General features: G+C 36.1%; 1 protein-coding gene across 11 annotated transcripts in view; it reads right to left on the reverse strand.

Moving 5' to 3' along the window:
- The window catches only part of LOC113508905 (NAD kinase-like), a 63919-nt gene that overhangs the window by 9484 nt on the left and 40097 nt on the right, over positions 1–14338 (reverse strand). For 9 of the 11 annotated variants that reach the window (XM_026892114.1, XM_026892131.1, XM_026892123.1 and 6 more), the window contains 2 exons: positions 1752–1835; positions 255–384 (listed from right to left, as the gene is read on the reverse strand). In XM_026892114.1, coding sequence (XP_026747915.1) covers positions 255–384; positions 1752–1835 — 214 coding nt within the window. The other 2 variants (XM_026892166.1, XM_026892140.1) reach the window with 2 other exon arrangements.

Below are 14338 nucleotides of genomic sequence, written 5' to 3' on the forward strand. Positions count from 1 at the left end.
TTATAGCATTCTAAAAACAATTTTATGGTTGAGGAAGAGATAGGCTGCTAAACCTTATAGTGCACTGATACGTTACCACAACTACACTTAAAAACTGCAAACCTAAAGGCCAGGTTAACAACTGCACTTTTAAAGGTGCCCCTAGGATTTCTGATAGAAGGAAATAAGTAACAACTAGCCTATTCTAGACCATTTGGGTATACGTGTATCCTCCCGAACAATTTTCCACATTTCTAGTGTTTATGTCAACTCACATGAACCAGCCAGTGTACGAGCTGCACGAAGGGCGCGAGGATGGTGGCGTCGTGCACCTTCTTGATGACGAGCACCGTCAGCGGGGGCTTGTACCATGTGAGCCGCTGCGACGCCGGGTCCTGGATTTGCCTGCAATTTTATAGGGAATTATTAGTTTTGGGGCAATTTGAAGACGTGGTGTAGCTGTATGGGTAAATGATAGGTCACCCGTTGAGGACATAGTCTAAAACAACGATGAGCAAAATTTCGTTATTTTTTCTTTTCGGCTGACTCTGCCCTTGTTGAGAGGAATTTAGAGCCAATTAACAGTCTTGAAAATCATTTAGCCATGTGTATATATATAGCTCTTTTCCAAATAAAATAATCTCTCTATAAGTGGAAATGTTGGCAGGTGTTTCCTATTATTTTGAGTATTGTGAGAAGGAGGCTACTTATGAAAAGGTTTTACAAACTCAATTAACTAACAGTTACAGTATCTACTTTGAGTGGAGTACGAATAGTTTTTCCTTTACGAAGTGAGGAAATATGTCTACCGTATTTGTTATGTTTTTACTTTTTGAAGACTTTATGTTAACACATGATTTAATGCAGGAAAAATAACATAAATTATTACGAGTGTTAGCAAAGTTATTCAATTTCAGGCACAAAAAATGTACATTGTTTGATTCGAGAATGGCATTAGAATTTTATTGTAATAAATCAATTGAGTTGAGAATAATTGTACAGTTATAAGCAAAGAATTAAATATAAATAATATAGCTTTAATTGAAGGTAACGTTCAAATACAAAGGTCAAGAATATATACAATGTTACGAGCGTCGAACAAATAAAACTAATTGTTTTTTTTACACGCTACGCATGACATCAACATTAGACACTTTGAAATACACAATGTTTACAAAATATATGATAATTTAAGTGCATAGGTAAATAGATTCGTTATTTGTGTGTTTGTTTGTGTGTTGTGTAACTGTTTTTAAAATGAAATATTTTGAAAAAAAAAGATATCCAATGTCACAATGTCCGATACTTCTTTTTTTGTCCGGGATGAAAACCTTATGACTTCAAGTCACAAAGAGTACACTGTGTGACTAAGTGGGACGCTCGCTGACTAAAAACACCCAGAGCCTTCTAATTTGCCTAAGCCAATTTCAGCATTTTAGTTTCACCTGGTAAATCTTTCCGCTTAACCCCATGTTAATTGGACATTAAATAAATAATCTCCAAAAGAGAAAATGCACTGATAGCCGAGTGGTTGGGGTCACCACGCCAAACCCACTAACTGCGACGTGTCGTGGGTTCAATCTCGCCTAGGTCAAGCATTGATGTGATCCATAAATGCTTGTCCTGGGTCTGCGCGTCTTTGTGCATGTGACATGTATGTTTGTGAAAAGCCCCGCGACACAAGGATTAAAATCCTTAATGCGGTAGTGTTTTTTTTTTCATTAGATGTCCACATATTCCGAAATTATTTAAAGGGATTTAAGGATACTTACATAACCATAGCAGAGTTCTTCATTATTCTGCCGCATGGTCCAAACTGCTGTATCGGGGAAGGCGCGTTCAGGGATCTCGTCCGCCTGGAAACAAACAAACACACATTCAAATATTATGCTTTTATTACAGTATGTGGGAACGGTGAGTAAAGCACGATTTTTTTAAATACCTATATGTATTTTAAGGACAGGTTAACAGTGGATTGAATCTGAAGTTTTTTCGCATGTTTTGGTCCTTTACCCACAATTACATAGGCCGCTTTTTGCTTTTATAGTAATATCGTGAATTATTACCAATATTAGTGTAATTTATTTATCAATAGAGTTTACTGAAAAAGGGTTGTAGAAGACGGATAGCAATCTATATAAAATACGGTATTTGACTGAATCATGTGCCTAACACTCAACGTACCTCAGAGATAGATATAGCCATGCAAGTGGTACCTTAATCACCTTGTTTATAACATTAAACTTAAATATAACGACGTCTTAATTAACGTGAATACAATTGACGTTATTACAAGTAGAAGCACACACATACAAACCAAGTACACTATTATAGCATCTATTATTATCTTGCAAAACAAGATACCATCACTTTAATGTTTTTTTACTGTGATTAGATCTTTAGAGTCTAGATAATGACTGAGAAACAGTCATCCTAGTCGTATGTAGTTATAATTTGTTTCGTAGCAAGGAAGTCATAATGAACATAAATGACGCAAGTTAATTCTAAATTAGCATATTAATTTCTTAAATAAGCTTAATAATGTTAAATTAGTTATAAAGAGTCTAAAAATATATAGAAGAAGTTACTTGAGTGTATTGCTAGAATAACTAACTAAACAACCAGACTAAGCGCTTGTTCCAAAATCACTGCTACATCGTCGGCCTAGCCTTTTCCCAAATATGTTGGGGTCGGCCACCAGTCCAACTGGTTTCAGCTAAGTACCATTGTTTTATAAGGAGCGACTGCCTATCTGACCTCCTCAACCCAGTTACCTGGGCAACACGATACCCCTTGGTTAGCCTGGCTGTCAGACTTTTCAAGCTTCTCACTACCTGTAACGACTGTCAAAGTTGTAGGAATAACAGCCGGGACCCACAATTTAACGTGCCTTCCGAAACACGGAGGAACTCGTTATGACAAAGATGGTCACCCATCTACGGACCAACCGCGTCAAGCATAGCTTAGCCTGTGATCGAATCACTTATGCGGTTATAGCTTAGCCACGAGCTCCTCAAAATCACTGCTACCTGGTAGATAAATGTAAAAAAAATGTCCTCCTTTTTATACAAAATCTGTCAAGTAATTTAACGACAACTTATATGGCGGTGGTGAAACAGGCCCTTAAACTAACAATCATAATTATTTATTAATAGGAATTAATTGAAAAGAAACATATTTGAAAAGACTGTCTTGTTAAAAAACTGTGTTGACCTACGTTCACACAGTTATAAATTATGCATTCACATTAAAAGAACTTGAATAGGATCCTTCGGTCCGCATCGATCGAAACATCGGATCTAAGGACCAGCGAAAACAGCAGGGTTCACTACAGAATATTACCGGTTATTTTGTAAACGAAAGCTAAAAATATAAAGGCTTATCGATTAAACTTATCCGAACTGATAAATCAAACGATAAAATAATACTGTAATTAAAAATCGACTTACAAATGCTATTGGGAAGTAAAACACGATTTTCAAACTAACGTATGATAATACTAGCTGACCTAGCAAACGTTGTTTAGCCGAATATTTTTCTTCTTTCTTTTTCTTAGTAGTTGTATGTATTTTAGTGCCACATTATAAAAAAATAAAAACAAACAATTTCGTCCAGAAAATATTTTAGTTTTTTAGTGTGAGCAACCCTTAACACTTAGGGGTATGAAAAATAGATGTTGTTCTATTCTCAGACCTACCCAATATGTATACAAAATTTCATAAAAATCGCTCGAGCTGTTTCGGAGGAGTACGTTAACTAAAATCGTGACACGGGAATTTTATATATTAGATAAACACTTATGTAAGACGCGATCGAGAAAACGTAAATTAATGTAAGTTTATAAATACCTGAACCTACTACGCTCGTAGTTCCATTGATGAGACTAACGTATGTCGCAACTGTACGCAAGCGACTACCATTTCACGAATACGAATCGCAATGGGACGTTACTTAATGTTAATTTTGTATATACAGGCAGTTGGCATTTGTTTTGATTACATTTTAACCTATTATTATACTTGTTCCCAAATTTCTAATGCCATGTTTTCATTCAATGAGGGTCGGAGCAATATTTGCTTTTCATTCATCTTTTCTTAAAAATGTATTCGTACCTTTCTTTTACATATCGTCTTTAGCCCCTATACTCTGTTTCGGTCCTGTCTTCCTCATTCCATTCACATCCATACTCGAGTGGGTGGTTTCCATATCTCCTCATTATACTGTTATTTTAAACTATAAAATTATTTCAAAAACCACTCTATTTCTGAGTAACTAAATAACGCGTAAGGTCAGCCTAAAAAAATCTTGCTTAACAGTAAATTATTTGAGTTATTTCGTGTTACAGCAAAAAGACAAATAAACGCAATAATATGAAATATAAGAATGTATAAAACGTCAAGGGAATACGTAACGCAGGTGGGGAAAAGAGACGGTGCTCTATGCGGTTAGCGCTCTGTCACGCTTTCACAGTTGCAATAATATTACTGTAACATGTGGTACTAGGCCTGAGGTCACTTGTTGATAGTAATGTGGCACAAACCTTGCGATTAGGCAATCTGCGTGACTTTTCTTTTTTTACTTAGATTTTATAAGATTATCAAAATAAGGCTGAGAATCGTCTAAAGATGTATTCTTCCGCATACGAATTACGCACAAGGGCATAGACATTATTATTAAGATATTTACAGATGTAATAAAAAATATAAGGAGCTGAATTTAAAATGTATAATATTCAGTTATCACGCGCGGTCTTTCGATCCTAATTTTTTTATAAATGCCTTAGTGCTTTGTCAACAAATATAAATTAACCACAAAATTAATTCGCTGCAATCGACATTAATAGTTTAGTAATGACATTTTTAATCCATGACTTTTCTAATGGCAAAGAGGGACGAGCTTATACAATAGATCTACCCATCTCTCTTACCCAACAGAACAATGATGCCTTTAACTCTTTATCGAATGTCGTTAATTTTAAATTGCCTTTAATTTTATCGTCTTTAAAACACGCTGTATGGAATTTAAATTACTATAATTTAAAACATTATGCACAAGAACTTTAGTACTAACCTTATTGACATTGTTAATGAGGAGAACACGACAGTCAGCACGAAATGGTTTTATATAGAAACTGGTAAAAAATAAAAGAAAAAACTTGAATGTATGCTTGGTTGTTATTGTTTCGCGTGTCTTCACATCAATTTTGAGATAAGTACGAGTTGTTAAAGCTAATTGAGGTGAGGAAGAACATGTATAGTGGATAAGAAATATATCCGGGTTGTAGGAAGGGGTAGAACTGTTCGTTCCGGAATCAGTCATACAATAACTCGTGGAGGAATTGATCGATGAGGAAAAGTTAACAACTATTTGGCGTATTTATGATTTCGATTTGATATATGCACTGACTGCGGTGAAAAACATCGTGTGCTTAATTTCTTTCATCCATATTTTTTACTATTATCCATGTTTGATTGTCAACAGGCTTAAAGTCTCTACAGCCTCCTTCTTTCCCTTACGATATTTGGAATGACGAATAGGTACTCATATAAGGACAGAGAAAACACGATACCTTAGGATTATTATGAATTGCATGAAGTTTGTGACTATGGAGGTCAGATAATTTTATCGCATCAATAGGTACGTCAATTATTATGGTATGATGACGGAATAGTAAATATATCTAAAAGCATTTCCGCAGCTGATATCATCATATGAACCAGTGTTATTAAAATCGATTTGTTATTTTATTGTTTGGTTTTGTAATTTTAAGTAAGAACGCTAAGAGTTTAGTTCCAGTTATTGCAAAATCAAAATTCTCCAATCTTAAGTTTTAATTCGAAGATATCTCTATGGCTTATGTCCAGCAGTTGACGAATATGGGCTGATTATGATGATGAAGTTTTAATTAACGCTGTAAATAGCATTAAGTTCGTTTCTGTCACTTGAATTTATAGGACAGCGAAAATACGAATAAGAATGGTATCAGAGTTTATATACCCTTAAAATAAATCTCTAAAACTCTTTCGTCGTTTTTTAACCTTTTCCAAGCGTTATCTTTATCTTTTTTTAATTGAGTAATATATTTTCACAATTGTAAACGGTAGCCGACCTAAACATAGTTGGGAAAAGGCTAGGCCGATGATGATTTTCACAACTGTTTTAAGACTATTTTTTTTTGTGACAGATAGCACGTAATTTAAATAAAACCAGCTGCCGTTTTAAGTACCACTTGTGATTGTTGTTGGTTTTCCCGAATACTAATGCACAGAGAAACAATGAAGCTTTCGGGAAAGCAGTTTATTTTTAATCAGCTGATGATCTGTTTGTTTGGTAATTCCATTATTTTTTGGGAACGGGCTCTGGGTTTTTTTTTTAATAATGGTCATTACTGTTTCTTGGCAATGATATTATTGAAAATTTGACCAGGGCTCTGATTCATTGCGTTTTATTTGAGGCTATAGAATTAGTCATTAAAGATATGATAATACTAATCTTAATGACAATAATAAAAATATGCATTATGCTAGTAATACACAATAATCATGGTGAAATATTGTCAATTCATGAATATTTTTTCTTGTAACCTATCACGTCCAAATCACCATTATTCAGATGGTCTTAAACAAAAACAGATGAATTCACCGTATGATATGAGTTATCGAAACCGTTGTTGTATTTGATTAAATTCGTTATCATATCGATAAAAGCATCGAGTATTTTTGTATAGTCACTGTGCTACTTTGTAAAAGTTAGATAAGTAGAAATAGTAGTATGTCTGTAGTTACTTCACATGTCAAATAGAATTAAAGAAGTTTCTATGTAGTTTTACGTCATATGTTAAGGGCAAGGTATTTTATGTACTTGAGTCAATACAGTGTAGAGACATACTATTAATCATAATACCCGCCTATATACCACCTACTGCTACGCACAGGCCGGTATGAGAACATTGATCAAAACGCTATATTACTAACGCTATTTCAGATTTTAGTATTTGGAACCAAGGTTTAGTCACGATGTTTTCATTCACCGATTGTCAGAGGCGTCTTAGAACAATTAAGAAAGTACATATAAAATTGAAAAAGTCATTGGTGTCATAGAGGACTTACAAAAAATGCATGGCGAGAACTCGAGAAAAGCAGAATTGAGTAAATCATGTTTCATATTTAATAAACGCTTGCTCGAAATGTACGTACTTTTAATGTTTCTTTATTTAACTGACAGAGTTTTAAATACTGTTAATTATAAAATAACGTCTGCACTTCCATGATATGGAATCATAAGGTGAATTATGTTTGTGACTTTATTTACCTCAACAAATTCGATTACCATTAAGTTGAACTATTCTTAAATCGGTTAATTAATAACTGATCTTTATATAGACTGTATTATTTACTTAATTGTTATTTATGTGTAATCAATCACTGATTTAATATTCTTCTGATAAACCTTTGTTTATCAGAAATAGGATTTTCGGTCTCGACGAAATCTATATACATACAACCCAATTAATTTTGGTGAAACATTTATTTCAACCTAATAGTGTCAGTATATATTCCTGTAAAGTGAAATAGTTTTTTTTATATTTTATCCTCAACGTTAGCTAGATCTCATTAGATATGTTCAGAGTAAAGTCCGTTTTGCCAACAACCTTTTAAGTTGACTTATAAGATACCATTACAAAAAGATGTTTTAACCGCGTCGAATAGCATCAAAACACTCCGTACGTTTGTACCGGAAACTTGTATTTACTTATAAAAATAAAACAAAATAATAATTCTTAAATTCGATTCCGTGATTATAAGTTAGCAATTTAAAGTCAACACAAAAGTATTATGTACTATCAATAACAAAAATCATAGCATAGCTATCGGCAATCACATTCGCAACATACCTGCGATCAAAATACTCCTCCCTTGCTTTAACAAGCTCCGTTTTTCCGGATTCGTGCGAAAACTGGCGTCGCAACATATTGACAAGAGCACAAACTTCACAGTTCACAGATAACTACCGATGTATTAACAAAAACATATTAATGGTGTGTTATAGGCGGAAGATTTGAGTGTTAATAAAGATTACACGGGACGACACATTGTTGGCTGTGAGTTTGTGGTGGGGCGCGAGGAGGCGCGTGCGCAGAGGGCGACTGGCGCGACTCACGAGCGCTGCGCAGGAGTCCACGCCGAGACTCTGCCGGACAAGTGACAGTTCTGACCTTGAAGTGTACGCAGCGTTCGCGCCGTTCGCGATTATCGTGAGCGTCGCCCCGTAAGCCGTTTCAATCGGAAGCGGAGACGACTCTGCCTGAGTTCATTCTAACTAAAACAAACCATTTATATTGAACGAAATCAATGCTGGGATTGTGATAACGTTTTTCTGCTCAATGTCAGATAATATTTTATCAAGATTTTTCTACTGATATATGTATTATGCTCTCTGAAACTGGTTTTGGAGTCAAAAAAATGTAAATATGTGTTATCGCTTACTGCTCCTTGTTTGGACAGAATGAATGTATATTTATTGTATTAGCATATTGTTCGTTGGAGAACGAATGAATCAGCATTGTTAATCTGTGTCGGGCCAGTGCGACATTGACCGATATACCTGGCCGGTTGGCTGCTGGTTGACAGAGTTCACAACAGACGCAGTCAAAGTTTAAAAAGTTCAGATAACATTTACAGTTGTCACACTATGTCACAGTGATCACACACAGTGATTTAAAATATGGATTTTCCTCTTTCACGATACGAAAAGAAATTCATTTCGGAAAATACAATCTTTATGATTGGTTTGCTGAACGTTTCGATAACCAACACCCACCAACAATATTTTGCAGCTGATTAATTTTTTTTATAATCATCCAATGTAACCTATATGATCTTAATAGGCAATAACGTTTGCATCAATAAGCTATAATTCATCCATATTATAATCTATGCCTCATATCATTATCACCTAATTTTCATCTAAATTTTCCAACAATCCGCCACCGACAAAAAAAATTAGAATTTGCATCAAACTAGCTTTTTAAACTGTCAAGTAGTTAATATACAATCGCGTGCAGTCCTTAGACATTAGAGGGCGCGGCGCCACAACGCTGATTAAGTAAATAGAAAGAATTTCTCTGACGTCACGCTGGTCCTTCGGGCTTTGATAATGGTCCTTAATTCTCCGAGGTTATTAGAAGGCTGCACAATAAACTAGATGTCAACATGGCAACATTGACCGACATAGAACATGCGGTAAGGTTGCATCATCGGATTCCAAACTGGCTCTCATTGTTGTTACGAGGGGTGCTCCATGCTTAGCGGTTGTGTAATAAGAGAAAACAGCGCGACAGTACTTAGAAAACTATGATGGATTAAGTATTTGTTTTGCAGGGGAAAGGATTAGGAAAACAAATTAAGTTCGTAGAAAACCGCTTGAAATTCCCTGGTGTCGGTTTTAATATTAAAACACAGGTAATTTAATCAGTTTTTCGAAAACATTCTAATCAGCAATCGATATATGCAATCATAATTAAGAAAAATAACTTAAAAGGAACGTTAAGAATAAATAATTCGATGATAAGCGATAACACCCGTTTAAGATTTGATCACATAATTAATTATACAAATTGTCGTGCCTGAATATTGTATATGTATACGTATCATTGGAAAATATCTTACAGTCGTAGTCTAAGACTTACCAACAATTTAAGCATGAACTTAATGCTGATTCGTTTTATTGTTCGAAAACTTTTCATTTTAACGTATTTTTTTAAATGGGTCTAGCTAGAAAGACGGCTGACAGAAGCTGGAATGATGGGTATGTGCGGCGTACACATGTCCGTCATCAACGAACACCACCGAAACATTTAATCACGGTATGTTCTAGAGGAAATCATGAACTCTCTTGGAGGCCACATAAAATTAATCAAATAATAAATAAAAGGGAGGAGAGACCATACATATAATTAATATCCTAGAAGAAAATACATTTCCAAATTCTAAACGTTTAAGTTCGAGTACGTACTAGCTTTTCGCCCGCTCTCTAGAGCAACAAGAGACCTCTGCAAAAGTCCGGGATAAAAACTATCCTATGTTCTTTCCCACGGCCACGGTCACTCCATCTCTGTACCAAATTTTATTGAAATCAGTTCAGTGGTTTAGACGTGAAAGCGTAACAGACAGACAGTGTTACTTTCGCATTTATAATATTAGTAGGGATAACGAAATTGGTTCATTCATGTAAGCATTTCATTACATTTCGACGGGCAGAACATTTTAAATTAAACAAGATTCAAATTCACACCTCGGTCTAGATTTTAGTTGATAGGGTGAATACACTGGAATCGGGTCAATCTCCTGAACGAAAACCAGAATTTATGCGGAAACTCGTGACGTATGCTCAAAAACATCTATATCAACATTATGTTTTAAGTATAATTTATACAGCATGGTTTAAAGCTGCTTTTTGTTGCTAAACGGTATCAAACACGTGATTATTACATTGTATGTCTTCTTCAATCATAAAATGTTGATAGCTAGTCAAGGAACCGTAATTTTGTCGATCAAAGATTTAAATAAAATATCCTTGAACATAATAATTAGTATACATTATCCATTGAGACCGAAAATAATCTCTTTTTTAACTACTTATTCTACAAAATAACGTGTATTAGTATTCATCTGAGTATCTGAGGACCGGTCCTTAGGTAAAAACAATTTACAACTTAAACTAAGGATTTTCAGTACACTACCGCATCGAGATACCGCATAATTATACGTTTCTTACTTATAACAAAGTATTGAAGAGATGATGGATCAATCTAGATGGGGTCAGGACGGGCGCATGACCCACGTGCCTTTATCTCTCGACTAATGACTGAGGTCATCATGGTGCCATGGTGATAAGGAACAGTCTGTTTTCTTTGTTCACTTTATTGGTAAAAGTCATCTCCAATATCGGTTTTTAAGTATATTTTTTGTTTCTTAAGTTTCAAATTGTTGATAGTTGTTAAGTCATTAAAATTCTGACAACCAGTCCGCCAGGGAATATAGAGTTTGCCGTTTTAATGGGTTGTCGAGGTCAGATACGCAGGCTCCGTTTGAAATACCGTACTTAACAGAATATGGCCACACCCCAAAGTAGTTTGATAAATGGGAAAGAAAATTATTACTCGCAAACATTAACGAAAAGAGTGTAGCAGTTGATGCGATCTCCGACGATTTGGTTTGAATTCAGCATAAATACGAACTGTAGTCTACAAATACGGTACAGAATTAAAAAACACGAAAAATGATGTCACCACACCGAATCTCTACAATGAACAATAGAAAAATAATAAAAATAAAAAACAAATAGATAATAATGATGAAGTAATCTAACTATCTAGGAAAAACGGGACCAATTTTTCTTGAATGCGACATTCAAGAAAGAATGCAGTTAAAAAGACCGGTATTGGTCCTATGTTACGGAATTGGACTTTCACTTTCAACTCGTGACGTACGACATCGGATCGGCGGCTCTTATAAAACAATGATGGATGTAGGAAGTCTTTAATTAAGTTTCTCATTATCTTAACGTTGAGTAGAGTTTATTAGATTAGTATAAATGTATTCGGGATTTGATCTTAATTGATGCTTCTTTTGATACGGCACATTTGACTGCTTGAACCCAAAAAGTGTATCAACACCGTCATCCTTACCAAGACTGATCATCTCATGAATTAACACATTATCAATCATCTAGTATAGGTCAAAGAAGACATGAATGGACTGCGTGAAGAGTGATAAGAAAGAAAAGGAGTTTGTGATAGCGCAACGAGTGACAGCATGGAATGGTAGAAAATAGGTATTGCGCTGACTCCAAATGAAACGGGACAAGGGCAGGAAGAAGAAGAAAAATCCATCCTAATAAACTACTAATATTATAAACGCGAAAGTTTGTACTATGGGTGTATGTATGTTTGTAACTCTTTCACGCAAAAACCATTGAATGGGTTAAGACGAAATTTGGTGCACAGTTAGTTTATGACCTGGATTAACACAGGATACTTGATCTTTTGAGATAGGTGGCGGGCGGGCACGTGGGGAACTGCTAGTAAATTATATTTTCTATACAAATAAGGAATGTATGCTTGAATTCAGAGAGAGAGACAAAACATGGCTGTTTGATCAAACAGTGACATTGACACGTTATCTGTCATTACTTTTTTATTATTATTAAACAATACAAATACCCGATAGTTAACATGTTTATAAAAAAGTATTGTTTACTTACTGATATGGAGTCTAATGGAACTTCTGTTAGAGATCCGCTTTGTCCCACTTACTGACATACTAAATTATTGTTTATATGAAAATATTAGATAGGTATTTTAATGGCAGATAGTTGAGTTTAGGAAGCTTTTGGAAATACGTATCTGTCACTCGTCAAAACTGGACTACAGCTATAGCCTTATTTATATATGTGGGAGCGTCAGGAACATTTTCCGAACAGTCTAGGTTGGCCTCCATCTTGGGCGTATGAGCGACGGGATGTTCGAAATAAAAGCGTCAATGTTATCTTGTAGATTGTATAATGTGAACTTATAACATTATGGAGTAGAATACAATAGGACGGTTGAGATGGAATATTATTTGGAGCCAATAGGTTAGTACGTGCTCGCTATTTTTATGACAACTGTCTTGACAAGCAAAACGAACGTCGTCGCACCTAGCGCCACCTACTACTCTATTCGGGGTAACCCGCTCCCTTTTATAATTTACCACTTACTCATTATAATAATAATTATGGACTATCTTAATACACATTTCCACAATCAATTAAAATCGTCTAAATAAACAAAGTATTCTCAATTAATCCGCGCGCCGTCACGGCCGTCCTGCGTCGTCACACGTCCTCGTGTGTCTCATGTGCATCGTTGTTGTCTGCAAACATTAGATAAAATGATACACTACACTCTCGTCTTGGCCTTCCTGACCAATTGGGTGACTGCTGATCACTTATCATTTCTCATAAGACACATTTTCCACAAATCTATCTTAAAAATTATAAAATCCATCTCCGAACTATACTCCAACTACAGCTATAGCTATAGATTAGCAAATATTAAACACACCGGCTCACCAATGCCACATAGGCCCTTGAATGCCAACCAGGTTCGCCACCCAGGCTAGTTTGTGCCACACAGGATAGTTGTCGCCACACAGGCTAATCGTCGCCACACAGGCTAATCGTTGCCACACAGGCTGGCCACACAGGCTGGCCACACAGGCTGGCCACACAGGCTGGCCACACAGGCTACTTGCCACACAGGCTTGCCACACAGGCTACTTGCCACACAGGCTCGCCACACAGGCTACTTGCCACACAGGCTCGCCACACAGGCTACTTGCCACACAGGCTTGCCACACAGGCTATTTGCCACACAGGCTATTTGCCACACAGGCCATTTGCCACACAGGCTATTTGCCACACAGGCCAACACACAGTCCAATCGGTGCCACACAGTCCAACTGATAAATTGAATCAACTGCTAAGTAGTGATCTCCTCTAACCACACAAGTAGGACTCACTTACCCGCGCCGTCATCGGCACATTCTACTCATGAAGTATCCCAGGGACAAATTATCAAAAGTACAAGAAACCAAGAACAAAAATTCACTCAGTTAAGTTCCAAATTCAGGCTCCACACTTACGTGGATTGGGTCTTATTTGACCAACGGAAACCTCGTAGCTCAAAATTCAACATTTGTTTTCAGCCAAGAATATTTCTTTATGTTTACTTATGAAAAATATGAAATCCTAATTTTTAGGACAAAGTCATTTAAGTCCGCACGGCCACGGCCGCGTTGACTCAACCCAAAATATCGCTACGTATTGCACAGCATTGTATTACGTTAGCCTGGAAACTTGTCAGCTAAAGTCTGCTTTATTAAAGATCATTATGCATCAAAGAACAACACAGCAGTACTCACCACTCGGTCATTCGTTATCATGATTATAATAGTTGACTTTATCTTAACATCTGTATCTTCTTTACCAGAAACCTTTCATTAAGTCAGAGCTACCAAGTAACTCTACAATCTTACAGTTGCCACCAGCAACTCACTACTGGAACTAATCACGAATCTCAAAGCAGGAATCTGAGTCATACAAAGTCCGCACGCATTCCATGTGAATACTGAGTCCACCCGACTCCATGGCCTCTCCAAGACCCAATCTCAGCCAGAGTCACCATAGTCTCTTCAGTCGCCACCTCTGCCATAGTTAACACGGTCTCTGCTTCGATCCCGACCATTGACCTAAAATTCTATACTATCACCATTCTCGACCTCGTTCTTTATTTGGAACGGTACTTAGTTTTCGGACT

The sequence above is a fragment of the Trichoplusia ni genome, chromosome 1, assembly GCF_003590095.1.
Source record: "Trichoplusia ni isolate ovarian cell line Hi5 chromosome 1, tn1, whole genome shotgun sequence".
In the NCBI taxonomy this organism is placed as follows: domain Eukaryota; kingdom Metazoa; phylum Arthropoda; class Insecta; order Lepidoptera; family Noctuidae; genus Trichoplusia; species Trichoplusia ni.